Raw genomic sequence first — 26,251 nt, 5'->3', positions numbered from 1 at the left:
GGTGCATGCGTCACACTGTGCGCCACGTTATTGTTTCGGTGAAATGAATTTCTACAATACTGTTAATTCTACTCTCTGCAGTGTTTAAATGCTTACATATACACACAGTTACTGTCCCTCCACACATACGACTCGGTTCTGCTTCTATGCCCCAGCTTTGTTTACTTTTTCCCACCGAGGCTTCTAGACTTCTGATTGGCCAACATTTCTGCACGGTTAGGAATCTAGCGCCACCTGCTGCTTTGGCATGTTCATAGCAGCGTTTTCCTTCATTTCTGCCTTTATGTGTGGACGGGATTATTTTTAAAACGAAAACGGAAAATCTCCGTTTTCAAAAATACCTGTGTACGTGTGGACGTAGCCTCAGTCTCTGACTGGAAGCGCTAATTCGTCATTCGGCTTTTGTCAGACTAAAGTAACTGTTAAAACTGTTTGAAAAGCTCAGCTATACAACAAGGAGAGATTGAGAATTTCCTTTTAGTTCTCAGTTTATTTGATATTGACAAAAGTTAGTCAGTTTTGTCTGTTCTTCTGTAAAACAAACTAAGATTTATTTTTAGAATTAATATTTTGTTTCTAAGTGGAATTGACAATTTAGTCTGTTTCGTTTGTTCTATTTTGAAACTTAAACGCTTTAGCGGCTGCCTTTTGTGTAGTTTGCAATATTTGCCTTTATCTATCTGAAAAAGTCTCATGTTCCTTAAGTACATCTACCCTGTTGAACTTATTATGGGAAATAAATATTTAAATAAAAACAAGCTGCTGATTATTTCACATTTTACTTGTGAGCAACGGCACATTTAAATCTTACAAATATAGTTATTTGGCTTATATCGTGATAGATATCGTTATCGCCTGAAATGAAAAAAACATATCGTGATATGAAAAAATCTCATATCGCCCAGCTCTACTGTCCACCTTCAAGTACATCCACTATTCACCCCTTGCTTTTGTTCTCCACTAACTCCTTACAGTAAGTAAAAATCTGGCTTTTCAGCTGCCTGCTGGTATTTGGTGCTAAGCGGCGAGTGTATAAAGTCTCCAGTTTGTTGATGGAAGCAATGAAACTGAAATACCATACAAGCGCGCAGCTAGGTTATACTTTGTGGGTCAGTTACTGAGCGTTTGCCGTGCATCACATGTCAAAGTAATCACATGAGCTATTGCTATTACAGGAAAAATACACACATTACCTGCAAACACCACATTTTTGTCAAAAAGAAAAATTTGCCTCATAAAATGGTAATAATAGGATTTGAGTCGAAATACATCGCATTTGTGTTCCTTCTTCCTCTGCAGGCTTTTCAATGCGACCAGTGTGAAAAAGGATTATATTACAGACTACTGCTTGAGTACTGTTTGATACCCCTGCATAATACTCAAAACCCTCCCTGTTAAATATTTCAATCATAAATACCCAAACCACCACCGCTGTGTTCCCATTAATACCGCTCCATTTCATTACCATTTTCGCTATATCTAGGACACGCATAATCTCGGGTTTCTTTCAACTCTTCATCCAAATTTTTAGCGCGAGTACCTCACAGCTGTGCGATAGAAGCACAATGAGAACATGCACATCATCAAGACTGGGGTTAAGGCAGCGCGGGAGAGAAGCGAGAGCATAACGAGATGGTAAAGGGAAGAAGAAAAGTTGGACTGAGGAGAGGAGGAAGCGAGAGCCATGGCAACGGTAATAAGTGACAAAAGCATTTCAGAGCATATTAGCGTCTTCATTTGATGAGGAGGTGTTCTATTTGCATGCAAAGTACCCAGACCCCTGCAGCAGAGGGTCAGTATCTATCTATAACCAGCATCCAACTCGACACTCCCCGTCTGAGTGTTTCCTCTTCTCTTTCAAGTCTGTGTTCTTGAGTCCTTATCAGATCGGCATTAGTCTTCATTAGGGCTTTGCTTAAGACTGTGGATATCATTGATTGGCTGGTGATTTGTTATATAAGTCGGCCACAGAGGAAATCATTCTGGGTCGGCGTTGATGAGCTCCGGGGAGATACCTAAACACTACACCCACCACCCCGTCCCCACCTTTTTGACAGCTTGAAAATGACCTGCCTAAAAACCCAATCGAATCGGTCTGAGACGGCGTTTGAGTCGCACAGACCAACGACTCTGTGGAAACTCAGCTGTGCTGCTGAGTTGAGAGCACTCGGACTTACTGTAAGCTTGACCAGCTAATGTTTGCGTTTTTCCTCCACAGTTGTCATTTGCTATCTGTGTTAACTATTTGGCACCCAAGAAGGGCTTTTGGGATTGTTCCCACAATCCAGCTCAGTCCCTGTATTTATTTATGTGTCACAACATTGGAACAGTACCCCCGCGGTGCAAGAGCTGACAATTTTCCACTGACAGTGTAGTTTGGGTTTTTTTTGTAATCCAGGGAGTCCACACGATGTGCCAACTGCAATATGACTTCAGTGACATCTACTGCCATTTTAATTTTAAACACGGAGCGCTATAGCACCCTGGGGTTGAATGTTTCGGATTAGTGTCTCCTACAAATGGCAAAATGTATATGTGACTTGTAGTATGCTTGGTTCAATGATAATGGCATAGCACTGTACAGCTTGCATCATGCAGCGATGCTGCTGAATGGACTGGCTGTTGCCATTTGTCATAATTACGGAGATGCTTTGGCTCAGAACCATTTGCATGTGTGTACACACACACACACACACACACACACACACACACACACACACACACACACACACACACACACACACACACACACACACACTTACTTGGTTTAATACTGGTGTACCTACTTATTCTGCTGTCCAATGAAATTGTATAGCCCTGGGTGTCTAATTATACTAATCGAATGCATACCGCCTGGCATTTATTCATACATTATTAATAGCAGAAACAATAGAATCTCTGATTGGATATACTGGCTTCCTGACTTCTCATCTTCTCCCTGTTTCTTACTCTTTCCCACTTATCTCCCACTCCATCTCTCTCTTTCTCTCTACCCCATGACCTCCTTTCTTCTCCCTCTGACTCTTTTCCCCTTCGTCTCCCGTAATTTGCTTGTGGGTGTTGAGTAATTAGCATTCCTTTCACTTTTATTCTGATGTCAGTGCGGGGAATTTGAGAAATGTCCCATAAAGATTATATGTCCCGATAAGGTTATGTCTGAGACTCCATTAAAGAGATGAGCTGCACAATGGCTGCTTGTATCCTTCGGGAAAAAGAGGGCGTGTGTAGGAGAGAGACTGACGGTGACTACAGACCGAGGCTCGTGCAGCCTTTTCTCTTTCATTAACACAAACATTACAGTGAACTAACTGCTGGTTAGTTTTACCAAAACCTCCACAACCTCGTATACTGTGTTGTCCACTGAAATGCTGATGATGTTTAGGTCAGCAGTCCCCAACCTTTTTTGCGCCACGGACCGGTTTATGCCCGACAATATTTTCACAGACCGGCCTTTAAGGTGTCACGGATAAATACAACAAAATAAAACTAGTACTGGTACCGAAAAAAGGAAGATTTATTCATAACACACGTGAAAAGACCCAGGAACACAGAGTTAACGATCAAAACGATAACAAAATAACACTGAAAACCGATAAAAACCCTGAAAAACCATATATTTCACACCTGAGTATCAACTCTCGCGGCCAGGTACCAAACGACTCATGGACCATTCCGAGGCCCGGGGGTTGGGGACCGCTGGTTTAGGTTACCACATAGGTAGTCGCATGATTGTAGACCAACTTTTAGCAGCAGTAAGTTGCAGCGATGGTTTTCTGTGTGAATTTATCTCTCACATTATTGTGGAGGACATCTGGGAGATGCTTCTTCACAGCGTTGCTTCAGCTCGCTGAGGTTTGCAGCATTCGTTTATGCGCAGGTCCCTGAAGGTCCACCACCAGCGATTCTTTGTCAGCCGTTGTGTTTGAGGTTTGCTGCTGTGTGCTGGGATCTTTGTCCTGTTGATGACCCAGTTTAGTCCAAGCTTTAGCCTCGCATTTAACTCTAGAACTCCAGATATACAGAGGAGATCATTCACTTGAGTTTCATTTATATAGATCAGACCATCTCTCCACCACCGTGCTCACAGTCAGTATGAGGTGTTTGGTTTTCTCCAAATGTGCTGCTGTGCATCATGGACAAACAGGTCCACTCTGGTTTGTAGGTCCAAAGGACATCGTTCCAGAAGTCTTGCGTTTTGTACAACTCTAAGCTGTGCTGTCGTGCTTATTTTAGAGCAGGGGTAACAACTCCAGGCCTCAAGGGCTGGTGTCCTGCAGGTTTTAGACGGCACGATCTGATATCCTCGTGTCGGTGTTGGTCCCACATCATCATAATAAATGTTGTTCCAGGTTCAACATTGCAAGTGACCAATCACATTGTTGTGATGTCATACTTTTGCGACTTTGGAAAAAAACGCCGTAAAAAAAAATCTACTTAACTTGTGAGAAACCGCCTCTGTCCGCTGATCCAGCAATTTGAATTCTTTGCATTTCAGGATACTGTTCTTTAATAAACGGTAAACATTATACATATTGTCCTTGCAAAATTGGAATTTCATAAATGAATGAAGCCCTTGGCTTGCAAAAGTATTATGTCACAACAATGTGATTGGCAGTGTTGGTCAAGTTACTTGAAAAAAGTAATCAGTAACTAATTACTGATTACTTCCCCCAAAAAGTAATCCCGTTACTTTACTGATTACTTATTTTCAAAGGTAATTAATTACTTAGTTACTTAGCTACTTTTTAAATACACGATTTACAACCTGAATAGGTGATAAAGCGATAGATCTTTCAGCCCAATTCTACTTTTTCTACATAATCCATCATACAAAATGTAATCAAATGGAAAAGTCTCTTCTTTTTTTTTTTTTTAACTTGTTTTATTAGTTTTAATCTTTTAACTTTATGCATCAAGCAAAAATGTAATTATATGCAAAATTCTCTGACTGGAAGAAATTTGTTTTATATTTAAACCTATTTTCTGCACATTCCAGCAAATAAAATATATATATTTTTTGTGTTTACACTCAGTCTTTCAAATAGATGCAAATAAAACACATCAGAAAATAAATAAAATCAAAGACTAGCGGCCCTTTTGCTCTATTTTCACCTATAAGGCAGGAGTGGGGTATGCGGAGGTTTACCGTGGTGCAGGTGTGCTGCAGCGGTCAGTGGAAGAATCCGCGAGTTTCTCTGTGAGTTTCCCATTACGTGGTAGCGCACTCGGTGCTTGCTTGGAAGTTTAGGGGAGTTTTTTCGCTGTAAAAAGAAGTTTTCTTCCCACACACAACGGACACTAATGTTTTTGTCACTTTTAATGGAATCAAACTCAAAGTAAGGTCAGTACTTCCACGCTTTAAACGCTGCACGCTCATACTCTCTCCCGCACTCGATATATTATCCATTGTTGATCTGCACACAGCTGTTGTCACGAACATCGCACTTGCTTACGTCACTGTCATGAGACATTCTTGCAAAAAAAATCACGGTTTTAGTAACGCAGTAACGCAGCGTTCCTATGGGAAAGTAACGGTAATCTAATTACCGTTTTTGCAATAGTAATCCCTTACTTTACTCGTTACTTGAAAAAAGTAATCGGATTACAGTAACACTTTACAAGTAACGCGTTACTGCCCATCTCTGGTGATTGGTCACTTGCAGTGTTAAACCTGGAACAACATTTATTATGATGATGTGGCCACAACACCAACACGACGATATCAGATCATCCTTTTAGATCTCACCCGGTCAACGCACGTGAATCAAATAACTAGTTCATTACCAGGCCTCTGGAGAACTTCAAGACATGTTGAGGAGGTAATTTAGCCATTTAAATAAGCTGTGTTGGATCAAGGACACATCTAAAACCTGCAGGACACTGGGCCTTGAGGCCTGGAGTTCCCCCACCCCTGTGTTAGAGAGCAGAGTTTCTCTGGTAACCCTTCCAAATAAGCCACACTTGTTCAGTCTGTTTCTAATTGTACTGATGATGAATGTTAAGTTTAACAGGCTGACTGAGGCCTGTACAGTCTCAGATTGAGTTCTTATTTCTGAGTAGTGCACAGATGTCTCCTTCTAGGAAGACTGCGTTAACACATACAGACCAACAAACTGCAGACGCTGCTTTTATAGAGGTGCTCACACTTAATCAAGTGAATTTGATTAGCAGGGCTTTCTGTATCACATGACTGCAGGTTTTTGGAAATGTAGTATTTTTTTATTTGCTGGTGTTAGTGTATGCATCACATTTGTCATGATTGTGGTTTGAGGAGGTTTGTTTGGCACTGGCAGAGGGGAAGAGGTGATGCTCACGGTCACCTGAACTGAGGCGTGATGACTTTTTTAACAGGGAATGATGCACTCAAGTTACTCTAGTAAAAGTCAGCGATAAAAACATGGAGGTGGAAATGAGCATCACCGATGCCCTTTGATGGAAACAACAGCAGATATAACAACACTGTACAGTCAGCGTTACACCATGCGCGCCTGTGACCACAGGCAAATGTTAAAGCATTTTGCATAAAGAAATCCAGATTCAAATGTCAGGTGTTGTTAGATGTTGCAATTGTGCATCACTGTAAAAGAAAATGCTTTGTGTTTGCAGTGGTGGGGGTGGAGGGGACTGCCTCCCCGCGAGATTTTCAAAGCAAATGACGCCATGAGATAAGTGTGGAGCTGTGGGGCTTTGTAAATTGCCGTGTTTCTGTGGAATTCCTTTGAAAACACAATTTATTGCAAGGCAGGAAATTTACTATAATTACAGATGAGTCAGATCTTAAGACTATAACAACTTTATAAAGTTCTCTCTGGCAGCTCAGTCTCACAAACAGAGATGGGGGGGGGGGTAGCCAGCTCGTCATACCTTTTGAGGTTTGCGGTTTAAGTCGATATCAATTCTGAGTGCTTTCCTCCTTCAAGGCTAAGTGCTGGAGCCATCGTTTTGCAGATGGATTGTGTAGGCTAACTTCATTTGGGTATCATTTGTATTTCCACATGAATTACGTTCTAGACCTACAAGTCTCGGTGTTGCCCGGTGAAAAATGATTTGCGTCACTGGAAAGCATTTCATTTAAGTAAACCACCACTTCTCTTTCTCTCTGTCTCTCATACTGGATAATACGTGACGCGTATCGAGCCTGTCTCTCTCCCTTTATGCCCACAGAGGGTTTTATCGATCGGTGTATGGGACATACGTTGTCCTCTGTTTTTGACAGGATGTCAACCTCTCTTTTTCCTCTGATGTCTCTTTCCCGTAGGATTTGGATGTGTCATTGTGATGTGATGTTTGATGTGGTGATGCCACAGTGAGAGGTGGCTGACTGGACACTTCTCCTGTACGCAGATGCTGTGTGAATACAAAGATGAACTCGAGAGAACTAGCCTGCTAGTGAATGTGTCTACCACACCTCACCCGAGTTCTCCCTTTTTCTATTTCCACAGACTCTGCAGTTGGGTTGCTATGGCAGCTGTGGCCCCTTCCTACTTCTTCCTGCTGTGTTGGCTGCTGCGAACGGCTAGCTCGGCTTTCCCGGAGGAACCAGGGCCCCTGAACTTCATCCCTACAGAAGGTTTGACCCCTCGCTTTCTCGCTCCTACTCCCTTTTCCTCCGTTGCATTTCTCTCACCCACGACATGATGTGAAGTGTTGGGTTACAGCCAAATGCGCATGGTGATGAATGAGGGGGGAGGCTACGGCGAAGGGTTAAGGTCACGATGGTGGCTGTGGAGATTTCACACAAAACGCGTTGAAGCGTGGGGTCACGCTCGGGAATGAGACTGAAGCCGTGGAAGGGGCTCTCGCATTCGTGACTTTCCCACACATGAGCTCAGACCCTTGAGAGATACGGCCCCTCGAACGCTCAGACTCTGTGGCTCCGTATCGGCTCTGCAGTCTCCGGCTTAGCCCTGATCTAGATTGACTGCAGTTCAATAATATTGACCGGTGGTTTTCCAGCTAAGTCCAGGCCCTTCTTTGTATATCAATAATGAACAGCTAAGCGTAGACGTGTCTGACTACTGGGTGCTGCCTATTGGCTAGGCTGCAGTAGACCCAACAGCTGTGGTTTACAGCAGGTATAAGTGGAAACAGAAGTCAGAGGCCCAATCACAGCGGGTCAGAGTGACGCAGAAACCGGAGCAAAGATAAGACATACAGGATAGGAATGAAGTAGAAGAAGAAAAATATAGAAATGAAAAGAAAAAAGCAGACTGTGCTGAGCACATGAAATAATATCAGATAGAAATATACCAGCTTTCCTTAGAAATCTGTGGTACAGCATGACTGGAAATGTTTTATTGCTTCCATCTTCGGTTCCCTTCCTCTTCCTCGATGTACAGCACTGATCATTTACCTTTCTGATATTTGTTTCTGTCTTTTTGAATTATCCGAATCAGCCGGCAGAACATGCATTGCCAAACTTGTCAACAAAAGGCTGCATGTAAATGAACAATCCATCAAAAGTGAATCTCAATCAGCCAACAAACAAAAACTTGTGAATATAATGACATATGAGGTGCAGATCAGACATCTTTCATTTTCAGATTATTTGTCTACGCTCCCCTCCGTGTCTCGGTACATTTAAAGTAGCGCGTCAGCTGTGCTTTCAAATGCAGATCTCAAATGCTTTCTCCACTTCACCTTGAATACCTGTTACTGAGGCTGAACTGTCAAAACAAACTAACACAAAACCACTTTTATGCTGAGTACTTTTGGCAAAGATGGATGTCCGTTTCAGAGAAGCCATTCTGTTTGATTTTCTGACAGTGGTGAGAAGATACCCCGTGTTTCTGGGCCGACCGCACAAAACGTGGCTGAGACAAGAGCCTCTGCACGTCCAGAGGATCCTGCAGGTCAATCGGACGCTCTACATCGGAGCGAGGTACGCGACCCACACACACATGCAGACACACGTGTAGATGTACCAATCGGGCCTGTACCTGCTGCTAGGTGAATAACTGGTTATGTCTTCATTGTGGCACCTGTTAGTGGGTGGATATATCAGGGAGCAGGTGAACGTTTTGTCCTCACAGTTGATGTTAGAAGCAGGAAGAATGAGCAAGTTTGAAAAAAGGCCAAACTGTGATGGCTATATGACTTGGAGCTTATAAACTGCAGGTCTTGCAGGGTCTTCTCGGTCCGTAGGGGTCAGTATCTTTTAAAAGTGGTTCAATGAAGGAACAGAGGTGAACGGTGCTCCTTGATCACTGTGGATAATGTGCTGAAAGCAAGAATCGTTCAGGAACGATTGAGGAGCACAACGTTGCTTTTGAGGTGTCGACTTGGCTTCTAAATTCCCCAGGTCTCAGTCCGATCCATGGAGACTCCACCTCGCAACTTTTGCACACCTTGATGGTCATAATGTTATGCCCGATCAGTGTATATACTAATGTACATTATGTCACTTACCTGGGGTTTTAAAATCTCTTGGACTGCCTGTTATCACCAGAGATGGGCAGTAACGCGTTACTTGTAACGCGTTACTGTAATCCGATTACTTTTGTCAAGTAACGAGTAAAGTAAGGGATTACTATTGCAAAAACGGTAATTAGATTACCGTTACTTTCCCATAGGAACGCTGCGTTACTGCGTTACTAAAACCGTGATTTTTTTTTTTGCGAGAATGTCTCATGACAGTGACGTAAGCAAGTGCGACGTTTGTGACAACAGCTGTGTGCAGATCAACAGTGGATAACATATCGAGTGCGGGAGAGAGTATGAGCGTGCAGCGTTCAAAGCGTGGAAGTACTGACCTTTGAGTTTGATTCCATTAAAAGTGACAAAAACATTAGTGTCCGTGGTGCGCGGGAAGAAAACTTCTCTTTACAGCGAAAAACCCCCTAAACTTCCAAGCAAGCACCGAGTGCGCTACCACGTAATGGGAAATTCACAGAGAAACTCGCGGATTCTTCCACTGACCGCCGCGGCACACCTGCACCACGGTAAACCTCCGCCTACCCAACTCCTGCTTTACAGGTGAAAATAGAGCAAAAGGACCGCTAGTCTTTGACTTTATTTATTTTCTGATGTGTTTTACTTGCATCTATTTGAAAGAGTGAGTGTAAACACAAAAAAAACTATTTTATTTTATGTGCTGGAATGTGTAGAAAATAGGTTTAAATGTTAAACAAATTTCTTCCAGTCAGAGAATGTTGCATATAATTACATTTTTGCTTCAGGCATAAAGTTTAAAGATTAAAACTAATAAAACAAGTTTTAAAACGGGACTTTTCCATTTGATTACATTTTGTATGATGGATTATGCAGAAAAAGTAGAATTGGGCTGAAAGAGCTATCGCTTTATCACCTATTCAGGTTGTAAATCGTGTATTTAAAAAGTAACTAAGTAACTAAGTAATTAATTACTTTTAAAAATAAGTAATCAGTAAAGTAACGGGATTACTTTTTGGGGGAAGTAATCAGTAATTAGTTACTGATTACTTTTTTCAAGTAACTTGACCAACACTGGTTATCACTATATGTGTTACCAAGTAACTCACATCGCCAAGCGCCATCGTCGATGTAATGACCAGACACATCACGGAAAGTGAGTGACATTTGGTGACTTCACATGTGTGAAACATACACTCCTGACTCAAAGTGAGCAAGTTTAACTTCAGCTGTGTCCAGACAGGAAGCAAGAAGCAGCAGCCTGGTTAACCCTCCGTATCCCAGTGGCATTCCATTTGCATGAGAATTCCTAAATTTGCCTAAAGAACTACAGAAAAGCGTCCATGTTTTCATTTAGAAAGAAAAAATAGCTCTTTCAGTTTTCATCATGTCTTTCTCATTATCTCTTTCTCATCCTCTTCATCTTCCTCCTCCACCACTGCTCTCATCTTCCTCATCTCCACCTCATCCTCTTCCTCCTCACCTGAAGCGTCATCTCCAGAGCCGAAGTCAGAGATTTAACCTAAGGCAACATGCAGATTAGACACATGACCTTCCGGCTTCTATACCACAGACAAAGAATTGGCTATAACAACAATAGCTGGTTCTAAGCTCATGTTATTCCAGCTAATGTTGGACTGGAGTTTCCTAAAAATCATACGTTCCCTCTGATAAACAGTTTCACTGCTTTAAGAGTTTGTTAGATCCAAAGTTAGATCCGTGTCTAACTTTCATGACAAGGACGGATTTCGCGTCACCGACTCATCGACCCAATTTGTACTCCTGGAGAGGTGGATGCTTCACCGCCTCCTACTGATGCTGGCGAGAGCATTTGAGCTGACCTGGGCACCATAAAATATTTAACGTACACATATCAGTTTTTATTCCCAATTTATTGTTAAATAAATTATACACAATATATTTTGTACAATATATTTAAATTCATAACCAGTAGAAGAAACTCAACCACTATGAGGTGCAGAGTTTCCACAACTTCAAGGAGGTAGATACGAACAAGCAGCTGGCAATACCAAACAGCTGAAGCAACCACCAGTGAGAGTGCAGGGCAGTGCTGGACACGTGACAGCGTGGTGAATGGAACAGATGGTTAGCTAAACAACCGGCACCTGAAATGTCTGCGAGCACCCAGAAGCCACAAGCGAATCGCTCCCCATGTGGATACTCCTTAGTGCTAACGTCAGGATTCATCTCAGAGGAAATGTGCAAGTACAGCTGAGGCTGAAGTACTCCCAGATGTTACATCAACACACGCAAAAAAGTCAATAGTTTTTGACCCGTGAAACATGGCACCACAAAGCCCAGGATGTGTAGCCTGTGGGACCTGCTTGGACCATTAGCCTTTCTTTAATAAACTTTGTCTCTTGAGAGACTTAAAGAGACTCTGTGGATCCTGAGCGATCAGCCAAAAGTATCAGGAGACTAGCTTTTAGTAGCCTCGAGTCCACTCGCACAGCATAGGAACATAAATACTGAAGAACTGGTGACATTTGGAGAATGACGGCAGAACATGACCAGTAAAACATTAGCTAAAGAGATGTGAGAACTGATGTTTTTAGAACACTTGTAAAATTTTCTATATCGATTATTTTATTTACTTCTTTCCAGAATATGACATTTTCTTCATTATAACCATTAATGCCAACCTCACACTGGTCAAAAAACACTTACATTACCATTCCCTATTAAATCGATTAGCTTGTTTATGTACTGGTTTCACACGAGCCAATTAAACAGTAAATACACTGACATTCACAGTATATTATACTTTCATTTTGTATATTTAGAGCACTCTAAGACACACACGCATTTGTACAGCACTTTATGTTATGTTTTCACACTTTTATCCATCACACACACTTGACCATGGACTGGAAGAGTGGATGACCTGCTCCACGTCCACAGCCACCGCCACCCCCGATGTGTAATTATTAAACAGCATATGTAATTTTCAGTCATCGGTTCCTCCTGAAATGTCTCGCCTTTCAAATGCAACACATAAAACAACACTGTCAAACACGCTGCACCTGATTCTGCGATACTGTTATAATGACAGCTTGGACACACACACGAAGTTAGTAAGGAGTAATTGAGATTAGCTTGCTCGCAGGGTAACAAGCGTCTCCCCTCAGGTTTTAGCATGTATTATTAATCTTCCAAAAGAAGTTTATTGACAAATAAATTAATAGTTACAAGGCAGACCTCTGAGTTAGTAGGAACCTGGCAGACTGGCACAGCTGCTTCGTGTTACTCTGACATCTGTTAGAAGAAAACATGTGTGACAGCAACACGATGCCACCACGGTAGCAGTTCTCCTTCTCAAACAGGAACTTTAGAACTGAGCACATGGAAACGTTATGTAGGCCTGCGCAGAATAGCCTCGCAGCCATGTTGAAAAGATAACCACGAGCCACGGCGTGCTGCATGCCATCTGTAAACATTAAGACAGAAAGATTGAATGCATGTTATTGTTTTATTACTAGCTAGTAACGTGTTCCTTTAGCTGTCGCTCTCTTCTGTGGAGTAGCTGCATGTGAGGGCTGATATTTGACCTGACAAATATCAAGTTGAGTGATTTCTAGTTTGTTTTCCGTGTGATGATGGTCCCCATATGCCTGTCAGTCTGCTGAAGGCAGTGATCCTGAACAGATAGTAGCCCCGGTGGTCAGAAAGGCCGGAAGCCCAGTCTCCTCACCTGCGCCACTGCTGTGCAACATCTGGTTCTCCATCGACGCCATTCAGGAGCCGACCTGAAGCAACCGTGCTAAAAAAAAGAGCATGCACGTTAAGATTTACTGTCCATGTTGTCCAGAAAGTAACACAGTTTGAAACATCCCGAAAGAAGGAGACAGTTAGTTTCTACATATGGTGCTGATTATTTGCTGTAGTGGAAGGAAGATTGAAGCGGTTTCCAATAAGAGACGCCGCTGTCCTCCAGGAAATGACCCAGTCTCCTGCCTCCAGCAGGCCTAACTTCACTGCTGAGACTCGGTAGTAAATATATCAAACTATGTAGCTTGGTTCCAGCCATTCTGTCTGCACCGGGAGGATCTATAAGCACACATATGCACACGGTCGGGCAATAAAACTTCCCTCAGACAACTATAGCTACTGCAGTCTGAAGGTCTGCTTTATAACAAGCGGCCATGAAACACTTAAAAAATTAATTTGAATTTACAGCTGTAGAAATTGTTCCTGAACAGGAGGAGAAATCTGATCTGAATGTCAACCAACCGGATGATGAGAAAATACTAAGCTTACAGGCGGGGCAGCGGGGGAGGCAAGCAGAGAGAAAGTTTCGAGACTATATTTCTATCTTTTTGTAAGTGGCTAATAGTGTTTGTGGCTTCCTGGTGGTAAACGATCAGCCTGGAAAGAAATAGATCCATGTGCAAACGCATGTGTGAGCCAGAGACGGCCCAGCAGGGTGACTGAGTTTTAAAATGTACACTGTATGAATAAGTACCTGTGGTGGCAGGTATGACTGCCAAAAGCTTCGACAGAGTGCGTGGCCTGATAAGACGCCTCACTCATCCCCAAATCCTGTCGCCATTAGCATAGTTGCTCCTCTGACTGCAAGCACTGCTAAATCCCTGCCCCAGACGCCCGCTGAGAGCTGCTACCTCTCCGTGTCCTCTTCCCATCCCCGCTAAATGAAAGTAAACTCTGTATTTGACTGGTGCCAAGTGGAGTAAGAGTCTTGCTGCGTTAAGCCCCATTTCATTGCTGTTAAGACGAGCAGCTGTGGATCCTGTGGTCCTCAGCCCCGAGTCAGATCCAACAGGCAAATCCACACAAACATAAACCAATTGGAGAGTTTACCAATTGACAGCATGACTGAAGGAATGACTCAAACTCTTGAATAACTGTTCCACTTGTAAGATGTTTGTGCCGTCAGTCTGTGTGCGTGTAGGCGTGTATGTGTGTGTGCGCGCATGTTTTATCTGCACATTCTGCATTACCTGGAGTGGGAAGTGATAACTTGCTGCCAGTCTGGATGTTTTTTACTGTGTTAGCCCACTAATGTGACTCTTGAAGGTCAGTTGGCTTGTGGCAGTCAGACAGGGAGACACTCTACTGAGGCCGGAAGGGAAAGTTTAGTATGTAAAGCAAGCAAGCAATTTATTTATGTAGCACTTTCAGACCAATTCAGGCTGGAAACAAAGTGCTGTACACTTGACATGGCAAAAAAACCGGTACATTAAATTAAGTTTAAAATAAATAAATAAATAAAATTAAATAATAATAATTAAAATTAAATAAAAACAATAAAATAAGTGCATTAGATTAAATTATAGCAGGAAAATCACGATCAGACTGTGAAAAGCCAAGGAGTAAAAATGGGTTTTAAGTAGTGCTGTCAGCGTTAATCTCGTTAAAATGACGTTAACGGCATAACTGCTCGTTAACCCATTGACGCCATGCAGCCCCACGCACGGGGCGATCCGCGATAACTCGCTAACAGAGATTTACCGCGTTAATGAGGTTATGGCTTTAACGTAATCTTAACGAGATTAACGCTGACAGCACTAGTTTTAAAAATGGACAATGAAGGGGCCTCACTAATGTGCAGAGGCAGGTTATTCCAGAGGTTAGGAGCAGCCATAGAGAAGGCCCTGTCCCCTCGGAGCTTCCTCTTGGACCCTGGTACCTCCAGGAGCAGCTCGTCAGCTGACCTGAGAACCCGGGGTAGGGCTGTGCGATATGACCAAAATCTCATATCCCGATATAAGAATTCTATCGTCCCGATAACGATATAAATCACAGAAATGTAACATTTTCTGTAAATTCTGTGAATCTCGGGCAGCTCGACTTGCGGGAAGTGTTTCCAGCTGCGCGTCACGTAGCTGGAGTCGAGTGTTTTAACCGATGCATGAAACGATACATTTTTAGACATAAGTTGTAACAGCCGCCGTTTTCTTTGTGAGTATTTATTACACGGCGTGCTGCGGGGAAAAGCCTGTTCTAACATTTGAGTCTAAGGTTTATTTTTTGGCACCTGGCGGCTCTTTTTTAATTCTCATCCGTAAATAATCTGCTCTTTCACGTGATTCAGTTTATTTTGAAAAGTCTCAACAGGATCTTGAGCTTTATTGTGAAAGGTTTATGTGGAACATAAACAAGCGGACACGCGATGGTGTGACCGTCGTTGTTGCTAACCATAACGCATAAAAACAGGCGCTTGTCCGTCTGTAGTGTGGTTATATAAAATATAAGAGAAAGAGAGAACTTTAAGAAATTAATATAGCCACTACAGTGACCATCAAAAAGATGAAAAAATTATTGCCGTAAACAGTTTATTTTGCGACACCACGAAACAAAGATAGCGTAAAATGAAATGATAGACGTTTTTATATCATCATCCGGTATATATCGTTATATCGAACAGCCCTACCCGGGGGTGAGTAAGGATGGCAAGACCGTTAAGCATTTAAAAACAAACTTTGGAATTTTAACATGAGCTCTAAGACATACAAGCCAGGTTTGGAGTAATGCGCTCTCTTTTGCAAGTTCTGGTAAACAAGGCTGAGAGTGCAACTCTCAGGATCACCTCACCGCGTTACCAAAAACATGAAAAATGAATGAAAATAACAGGAACTGCTTTTCAGCTTCCAGCAGTGATCGTTTTGCTGTACGGTGGAACAGCGACGCCCGTCTCTCTCCATCACACTCAAAAGACTTAAGTACACTTCAAGCCACAGTTCTGTTCCTTTGGACTGTAGTGTTGCTTTTCCATTGAACGTTGTTTTGGACATATCTTTCTCTGCCTTATGCTGAATAAAATATATCTGTCGATGCCACTCACCCTAAGAGGCATTCAAACACCTCATCAGCAACCAGATATCAAATAAATGCCCAAACCTTGTTTTGAGCAGTTCTATTTGAGAACTGTTTCCTTTCTGCCAAACTGCATCTGCAGATTGTATCACTTTAGAGAAGAAGGCGCACAACTACCCATGACCCATGACCAGAGGCTCATGCTTAAGACTGAGGGTGTCGGTCATAGCAGAGCCATAATGTTATCTGCATGCTTATTTTGGCCGCTGAATATCCAAATGTCCTAAATTTAATGTCTGAAGAAGGCCTTTGATCAAACTGTTGCTCTCTCAGTAAAATGCTGATGGCGTGCAGGATGTGGTCTGCAGATACCTGATGTCCCCTCTCTCGCATACTTACACCGGACTCCTCTCAGTCATTAATGTCGGTGTCAGTTCCTCCATTTTTGTTCCTTCACTGCTGTAACTTCTGCTGCACGCTGGATTTTCACTCAGAAAAGCAGCACAATACTGCAGCTATGGCAAGAAAAAACATCGTTGTCCTTTATTTATCCAAGTAAAAGTCTCACTGAGATTCAAATCTCTTTTCTAAGAGAGACCTGGCCAAGAGGGCAATTTGAGAGGTCTCGACCTTCAGCCTGCTGGTGTTTGTAGAAAGTTCATGAGCTGGTTGAGTAAGAAAATAGTTTCGATTGAGCCTGTGTTGACTTTGAATTACCAGGTCAAAAGGTTTGGAGGCATTTCTAAAATAATAACTCCGGCACGTGGGTATCGTACACGTAGATGAGGCTACAAAGAGACACTTGTTGATTGTGCTCTCAGGAAAACCTATGAGGTGATTTGAAGGCTTAACACACATCTTGCAATATAAACGTGAACTCTTTTCATACCCTTAACTCCAACCTTATGTCACAAGCAGCACACAGAAACTGGCTAACGCGCATGTAAACAAAGAAAAGCATCCAGGCTTTGCGTCATTCGAACAACCTGAAGTGCAGAAGGAAAGAGAAGCAGCAGTGTAAATAATTCCTCATGGTCTGCACTACGAGAGACAACAGTGCTGGCTGCCAGCCCCACCGACTCGGAGGCCTTTTGCTGTATTCATCATGCCGAGACGATGCTGAAGCAGCCTGGATGAGATTACGTCTCACTCTCTCGCCCTCTCCGCTGATTTGAGGATGCTTAAACTTTGACCTGTTAAGCAGGGGTACACCAAGCCATTGTTTGGTGATTTTGCACTTCTTCACCACTTAACAATTCTCCCGCTCTGATGTGCTGAAAGGGCTGTAATATTCCGACACAGCAACAGGAAGTGAAGATAAATTATTCAGAAGAGGGGTGACCTGCTGGCTCTTGGCCTACCTTATCAAGCATGCATTCTCACAGCCGCCTCTCTCGTTAAAATTAGATGCAAACACACACAGATACACACTCTCCAGCTCACATGAGCAAGCACTTGTGCGCCTCGCCTTCTGTGAAAGAAATTAGGAGAGTTCGTGCAGCACAGATGGAAGGTAGAGCTGGGTCAGAGATGGATCGATACTGCGGGACTAACATGGCTGTGGCAGATTTACAGATTAGCCACTTCAGAAGAAACCCATTCTTCAGATCCGTCCTGGCCCTCATCAATATGCAAACGTCAGCTGTTAGCTTCTTAGCCTAACTCTGGTTTAGGAGGCATTTTTCAAGGTTACTGCAAACAGCAGACTAAGAGTGCAAAAAAAGAAGTGTTTGGGAAGTCATGAATACATGCATGGTGTTAGGGTTTTGGACCACGTGTGGACAGCGTGTTGGGGCGTGAAAGCATCAGTGTAACAACTTGATTAAATCATCCATTAATTCAATTTTAGGACTAGAAAAGACTGATAAGCCAAATTTGGGGCCATTTTTCTGTATATATTGGGACAAATGGAAGACACTGTAAAGCTCTTCCTTAATCTCTGTTGCTCTTATGAACTTTAAATGAATAAACAGCATTTCTGTGTGTGTTTGCGTCACATAGCTGCGTGTGCTGTGGCTAAATTATACACAAAGCAAACACAGGTTACAAATGCAGATGATGTACTCGAGCTAGCAAAAGAATCCACGTTAGGAAGGAGCCGATGTTGCCTTGCTGTTAGCTCTGGATGGAGCTGTGCTGTCTAACTCCCTCTCTGTGTCTCCCTCTCCAGGGATGACCTTTTTCGTGTGGAGCTGGACACCACTGCAGGAGATGAGATGTTTTACAACAAGGTAAGCACCTTCTTAGCAGACACGCATGGCAGTTACAGCCTTTTAGGTGCGCACGTCACTTGTCTCCAAGCTGGAAAATGTCATTTTCCACGAGAGAAATGCCAGGGTAAGCCGCAGCATTTATCCGTGTTTCATTTCATTTATAGAAAAGAACGTGGGAGTCAAACAAGAACGACATCCGGATCTGCAGGATGAAGGGCAAACATGAGGTGAGGCGGCGTCTGTCTGTCTTAATCATGCTGCAGAGTCTAAACATCCAACAGATTCAGACTAACTTTAGTCATGTTTGTGTCTTTATTTGCATCCAGTAATTCTCCTTTTAGCTCTGATTTTGTCTCCACTCCCTCCTGGGCAAAGTATCCGGCTCTTGAGCCGATAAATGCTCCGCCGTGTTTTCCAGCTCGACACTGAGCCTGCAGACCTGAGTACTGTGTGTTTGGGGAGGTTTATTCGCTAAAAGCTGCTCGCTGTGCCAGAGAACAGCATCGACCAGAAAAGTGACACTCGGCCGAAACAGTGGACAAGAAAATCAAAAGTACCCACTTAAAGACACAATAAATCTCAGTGGAGCAGCAGAATCAGGTGGCTCGGTCATTTTTAGAAGACTCTGTCACGTATAAATCATGTTGATATGATTTGATCACAGCAGCTGAAATGGCTCAATCGCTTTTCCAAACAACAGTAGCTCGTAATCCATAAAATCCGTAAAGGGATGATATTAAAAATGTATTTTATTGCTCTGTATGAACTATAAATGGTTGTAGCTGAAGGAGACTTTGGACATGCCTGGTTGGTGGATAGAAACTTGATTTTATTTTGCATTTTCTCTGTTTTTCACCACTTTTTTTCATATTCTCTGAACTGTTTGTCGTTTCATTTCGTCATTTGCATTTGCGGTAAATTGGAGTGAGTGGTGTCTCTCTGAAGCTTGAGTTGTTTTGCAGCACATGTGAGCTGCACAGTGGCACAAAGTCAGTAAAAAGCTGTTTAAATCAATCAGCTTCCTTTGAAAAATCCTTCAGCAAGGCTTCAGTTACACTGTCTCTGCACACATGTGCACACATGGGCACACGCTTTGCTCTCCTAAATTATGCCACGTTTTACCTTTTTTGCCTGGAGCCTTGGTTTCTCTGTGCCAGTCATCTGATTGTCAGCCCTGCTGGCGCAGCCTTAAGAAGGAGGGCTGTGACCACATATTATTGTCCCTGCTCATCCAAGCCGTCACTCACGAGCAAACGTGCACATCGATTGGAAGAGCACGCAACGTTAAACTCATCCCACCATCGTGAGTTAGGCCTGCAATCTGTGCCCTCGGAAAATGCAGGTGGGCGTCAGGAAGCCGAGGCGGTGAGGAGGGATGGGGTAAAATGTCCCTGCAGCCGGCGGCAGCCCACGCCTGAATACCTCTTATATCTCCGGCACACACACTCAGTCCTTGCTGCTGCTGTCTGCCGAACACACAAACATCACGTATTCAGTGTCTGCGTGTGTGGGTGTATGCAGCTGTGATGGTTGTGGTTGACAGGGGAAACATGGGCTCTGTCCCCTCCAGGCACACAAAAAATGACTTATTTAACACAGTGAGAGAACACCTGACATTAAATCTGTGTGAGACATCGCCAGACAGAAGCACAACGGAGAATAGTGGGACAGAGACAAAAAGCTCGGCACAGAGAAAGGAGGGGGCGAGTGTGGGTCCCTGTTGGCCGGCCCTGCGGAGAGCCGTGGGGCTGACTGAGATATGAAAGGTCTTCTTGCCCCTAATGACTGTGCTGCCTGGTAATGCTGTGAGTCACACGGCAATGTGAGGAAGATAAGAACACTGCCAGGTCCTCTCAGTCAGCTCTCTGGGCTCAGATGCATTTGAAAAGACGTGCGTGTGTGCGCGCGTTTGTGTGTCTGTGTGATTGCATCCAATCATGCACTCACTCCCTGACGGTACATCTTATATTTGCTGTTAAAATATGACTTGAACGCAGTTATTTTTGTTTCAGTAATTACACTGAAAACAGTACAATGAACATTTTTAATTAACCTCTGACAGTATTAACAAAGATGCAACATTTTGAAGGTTTTTCTTTTTGAACATATTACATATTCTGTTTCTGTTTTCTGCCAGAATAAGTACAATTATTATAATCACTCGTATTTAAAATGCATGTTTTAAAAATTCTGTAATTTTTTTAACCATGCAGAGGCTGCTTTACTGCCTAAGTAATGATATGAAGACATAGCAAAACCACTAACCAAACACGAAATAATTTGTGGCAAACCAAGAGCTTGATAAAGAGAATAGCAGCAGTATTTTTACAGTAAATGCAAACATCCATCCATAATATTTTCTTCCACTTATCTAGATCAGTGTCTTAGGGTGTCAGAGCCCATCGCAGCTGTCATAGAGAGAGAGGCCGAGTGTATCCCGTACAGGTCACCAGGGCTAACACCTGCAGCCAAATTAGAATCACCAGTTTACCTAACTCCATGCATGTCTGTGGGAGTACCTGGAGAAAAGCCTTGCAGACACAGCAGAACATGCAAACTCCTGATAGAAAAGCCCCAGACTGGATTTGAACCAAGGAGGTGACGGTGCTAACCACTGCACCTGCATGGCGTCCACCTGAGAGATCATTTATTGATAAAGTATCTCCATGTGAATTAGCATCGTTAAATACTGTGAAGTCCTGTACACACTGTGTGAGTTTGGGCTGTCCCAGACAGAAGACGACCAAGAATCATGATGACATCTTCAGCATCACAGTGAAAGCGGTTCAGATCGGACAGATTTGATGGTCTTTGCAACCAAAATTCCCACCGTGTCACCGTGTTTGACTCTGTGTCTGTCGCTTTGACGCAGAAAAAGGAAAGTCTAGTTGTGTTGGGGTAGCAAAAGCTGTTTTACCGTTGTGTCCTTCAGCTGCTGAAACCACGCCGGTCGAGGAGGAGGAACGTGGAAGCAAATAGTGCAGGAGTAACGGCGGTGTGTTGTAGCCCATCATTTACAGCATTAAACCTGATGTCCTACCACAGTATATCGATGCCTTTGGATTGCAATAAAACTAATATTTACTGCTGAACTTGCACAGTGGTCACATGAACATGAATTCTTTTAGAAACTATTCTCACAGAGTCCACATCCTACGTCAGGGGTGGGCAATTCCTAACCTGCATGTCAAAATACGGAGAAATAAACAGATCTTTACATGTAAACGTGCAGAATGGAGTCCCTGTAAAGAGCCAAAGTGGGAACACGTTTTCTGGAGTGCATTTGATAAAATAGATAAATGGACACACAGAACAGGAAGTCTTTCCCAGGAAGTCCTCCAGCCACAGCGGAAACCCAAATTATTGGCTCACAGTCATCAGACTATAGCTGCTGGACTATTAAACTTCAGTAAATAATTACAGCTGGTGTGCAATTGTGTGTTTTCTGCTTCATTCATTATGACTTTATTGAGCTGAAGGGCTGCTTGGAAAATTTGGGGATTTTTAGATTCTGCAAGGCGGCTTTTGAGCTCAGACAATTATGTTATTTAAAATGCACATATGATGCCACGATGATGATAAAATGTGCATCACAGTATCAATATGATCTTGTTATATCGGTCTCTGCAGTGTTTACTGAAGCACTTTTGCACTTGATTGCATCAGACCGCCGCGAGCGCGTTTCTTACCCCCTGTTGCCGTTTTGATTATCATGCTGGAGGTCAAGGAGGATGCCTGAATATTTAACAAAAGAAGAGCCATTTCATGCATTAATGCATGGACACGGTGCAGAGGTTTGGGTAAACATGGATGAAGGATCATCAGCAACACTGTAAATCCTGTACATTTATACATGCCGTACTTTAAAGTCTCTCTCTGCTGCACCTTCCCTCCGCCTCACATTTCATTCTCTTTGTCTCTGTGGCTGCAGAGGCAGATAGAAGAGCGCGGTGCTGGAGGACTGTTGCTGCACCTTTGCTGGCAGCACGACAGGCCTTCTACACTAGATGTCATGCCTCTTATTCACGAGTGCTGTCGTGCTATCCAACAGCACACAATGTTGGCTTAGTTTGGTTCAGTGTGAACAACCACAGGCAGCATAACGAGGAGGTCTTCTCACCGCCGTTACGGTGCGAAAGGACCTTTTGTTTCTCACCTACCCGTCCACAAGCACAATCAGGACTCTGTTGTTTTACGTGCCTCCCTTATCCTCTCCCCCACACTGGTTCCCCTCCTCTCCTCCACTTCACCTCCTGAAAATGTCCCGTTCTGCTCGGGGGGACGGTTGTGTCAGATGTGATACATTCGCCACCTCATAATTGGTTTTGTAATTAAATGTTTCTGCTTGGTTGATCGCAAAGGACATAGTATCTCCCTAATTAGGCTGAAAATTCAATATCCTAATCCTTTCACCTTTTTTTCTTTTCCCGTGTTGACCAAGCTGCTGTCGATGAATGCAACAGTCGGCCTTGTTGTCACTCACTGCATATTCTACCCACATTAGATTTTCCTTTGTCCGCGCTTTCCGCTGTCTCTTTATCTCGCTCGTATTTGCCCTTTTGATTGTCTCTCGCTGCCATTCGCTCTCCTTATTTCCCTCTTTCCTTTCTCTCCTCACAAAAGCAAATCGCACGAGAGAGAGAGAGAGCACGATGCTGGGGGTGAGACGCTCCCCAGAGGTGGCTCTGTGCCAGCGTATCAGGCTGTGGCAGCATGGGCATGTAGACGCAAACAAAGGCAATACTATGCTTAAAGAGCGGCCAGGCATCATTATAAGCAGCACTTAGCAAGATTGTTTGATCAATATTGTGTTAATCGTGCTCTCAGAGGAGCTCTGGGTTTGCAGTCGTCCGACTGTTTCTGTGTAGAATCATCACAAGCTGTGGTTTTATTGCTTTTTCTCAGCTTAAAACGCTCCAGGTGGAGTCATCGTCATCTTTTTTTCCCCAACTGGCCAGTGTCTCGTGTTTCTGTGTATTTTGATTGTACTCAGCGTCCCAGGCCCCACACGCTGCTGTGGACTGCACTCGAGCTCATCACCAAACGTAGGACTTTTTAGGGTCAAAGACTGTGAATATGAAGAAAAGAAGGGTTCGTGGTGCCTTTGGTTTTCATGATGTTTGCAGCATACAGAATCACATTTAATTAGAATTAATCTGGTTTACGTGATCGTTTACTCAGCAGGTCTGCAGCTGGAGAGCTGTGCAAAGGTGATCCAGGTTAAGTGCTACGGTCAAAGATTGAAAAATGTGTGTGTGTGTGTGTGTGTGTGTGTGTGCTCGGACGACCCGGCGAGCTGTAGGTTTTTACTACGTTTCGGCTCGCTCTCTGCTCATTTATTCTTGTATCTCTATCATCTCACTTCTTCGTCCTGCTTGTGCGTGCTGTTTGTTTGTGGCCTGTGGTGTGTTCAGTCAGAATTACCATCAAACGCTAAAGAAGGGCTTCAGAGGGATGCGGATTAGCTTTAACATGCTGAGTAAGACCGCAGCACTCTGAACAGCACAGTGGTGCTAATTTGGTAACGCTGTTAATTTATCCTCCGCCCACATGCACACAAACATATACACACACTTTGTTCCTGCCACGAAGAGTCACTCTGTTTCCAGTCAGAATCGTGCATCGGGGATTTTTCTGGAAATGACAGACCTGTTGTTAATGAGTGGGGAAGAGGGTTCGCCAAGGCTTTGTGTGCGTGTGTGTGTGAGTGTATTGTGTATACAGTATATGTGTGTGGGTGAGTTCTGGCTCAATGGCGGCTCTTGGCAGAGCAGTGCTCTCTTCTCCCTGGTTGCTAACATCAGGGGACCAGCCAGGCATGTAATGGAAACTTTGGAGATTTAGAGGAGCAGCTTGCTAAATACGACCCCCTGATGTACTGCCTTAGATGGCTCCCATTGTACAAAACATTACTAAACCAGGTCATCGTGATAACTTATTATATTTTATGGGACTATGAAAACTGCTGTGGTTGCTCCTAAAACAGGAAAATGAGCAGAATGTTTTACGACCCTTACCTGTTTTGTATTTTGGTTCGAGCAAAGATAGGAGTCTTTATTGTAGCTGGAGGTAAAACACCTTGTTCTTGAAGTTTGGAGTAAAGAGTGATCGTTAGGAAAAAAAACTCTGAGCTGAGGTTTATGCCGAGTGAAAAGGTTGTTATCATCGAAGACTGAGGGCTGAGTTCTGGACAATAGATGAAAAGCACATGCTGAAGGTGGAGCCTCCTCGGTTTTAATGGTGCTTGTTGTTGTGTTGCTGTGGATTCTCTGTGCATGATTGCTTACAATTATTTTAAAGCTGGTGGATGTGCATATTTCTGTGTCTCTGAGGAAGAGGTTAGCTGTGCAGTGGGAAATGCACTTGCTCTGTCATCGTCTGCAGCGTACAGCTAGCCCGGCTAACATCTGCCTCAAGAGCGAGGAACTGATTAAACCCTGCTGTCTGCCAGCATCTAGTTGATATAAATGTACATTTGCATATGCAAACATGTGCAAACACTTGTGCAGCATCTCTTGGTAGCTTTCCACACTCTCTTTTTTTCTCATTCCTCTGTAAATTTATCCCTTCATTGACAATTACGTCCATATTTGCACCGAGGCGTGTGCTCCTGTGTAACTCATCTGTGCTGCAGATTAATTTTTCAGAGCACAGGCAGCTCTGCCGCTGTCAGTAAGAGGAGCAGGAGAAGGAAGAGGAGGAGGAGGGCTGCAGTCGTCTGGGTCTCGGGAAGGCTTGCCAGCCAGCACAGGTGGCGTTTTGCCTGGATTCTACCCAGGGAGAGGGGATGCACAGAAAAGGGGAGGAGGCATCATACCGTACAGCACATGGGTTTATATATGATTGTTTAATTCACAGCGTGATCCTTTATAATAGGTTTGTTGTTTTTTTTATTTTAATGTGGAGCCCACAGTAAAACCTTAATCCTGCTGCTGCCTGAATTGGGCTTTGAATAAAAAAAGACTCGTATCTGGAGTGCCAAATGACTCCCTGGAATAGATGAATGGGGATTAATAAAATGCATGTGTGCAGCACAGGATGAGTTTGGATGATGTCTGTAAAGTGCAGAACTGAATAGTTAAAATGTTATAAACCTTGTTTTATTCTAAAGTCATGAAATCCTTAATGTTAGCTGAACAGCCACTGCCAAGTGAACACATTTGTGCAGCGGTTTGGCTCTTCTGAGTATTCGCTCCCATCTCCGAGATGCTGGCAGTGGGTCTGGGTTGTTATTAAGAGTGCTTCATCTGGCTTTGTGATTACAGCTCTGACCAAGCTGACAGACTGCAGCCCCACCGACAAACAGCATGCAAACGATTCTCACACACGAGCCTGCATCTGTGCTGTGATTCTGATGCACGCACACACAAACGTACTCGTTACATGTGTACTTAACTATATGCATCACGCAACACTCTGTGTGTGTGGGAGTGACACGCACACGCCCGCAAGTACTGTGACAGTCGCACTTCTGTTTGTCACATAGCGGCGCAACCATTAGAAATTTGCACCTTGCGCTCGACTCACTTCATGCGCTCACACCGTTCACGTGGAAACACTTCCTGCTTTCCTGTTTCTTTCTTCCCGCTGAAAGACGAGATCCCTGCGGGGAGAGAAGGGGAAAGGTGGGGGAGAGGGTGGAGCATCTGGAATAACACTCAGCCGTCTCGCATATCACTGCTTTCCCTCTGATCTCTTTCACACACATATGTTGGGTATTCATATCTTGTGGGGACATCTAATTGACATTATGCTTTCCCTAGCCCCTTACCTTAACCCTAACCATTAAAAATGGATGCCTAACCCTAACCCTTAGCCTAAACTTACCTAACCATAAACCACCTGGAACCCTG

The 26,251-nt window shown here is 43.5% G+C and overlaps 1 protein-coding gene across 4 annotated transcripts in view; it reads left to right on the top strand.

Annotated features, from left to right (window-relative positions):
• Positions 1-26,251, top strand: part of sema6bb (sema domain, transmembrane domain (TM), and cytoplasmic domain, (semaphorin) 6Bb) — a 145,697-nt gene that overhangs the window by 54,686 nt on the left and 64,760 nt on the right. For all 4 annotated transcript variants that reach the window (XM_085399219.1, XM_085399221.1, XM_085399218.1 and 1 more), the window contains exons 2-5: positions 7,443-7,570; positions 8,767-8,881; positions 18,356-18,416; positions 18,563-18,625. In XM_085399219.1, the coding sequence (XP_085255345.1) occupies positions 7,462-7,570; positions 8,767-8,881; positions 18,356-18,416; positions 18,563-18,625 (348 nt within the window). In that variant the 5' untranslated portion in view covers positions 7,443-7,461. The remainder of the gene's footprint in view (positions 1-7,442; positions 7,571-8,766; positions 8,882-18,355; positions 18,417-18,562; positions 18,626-26,251) is intronic.

Source organism: Rhamphochromis longiceps, linkage group LG23 (assembly GCF_057381845.1).
Source record: "Rhamphochromis longiceps isolate RC_006_pf linkage group LG23, R_longiceps_female_GT1.1, whole genome shotgun sequence".
Classification (NCBI taxonomy): domain Eukaryota; kingdom Metazoa; phylum Chordata; class Actinopteri; order Cichliformes; family Cichlidae; genus Rhamphochromis; species Rhamphochromis longiceps.
Note: the sequence above shows the minus strand (reverse complement) of the source record. Positions and strands in the feature narration are given on the sequence as shown.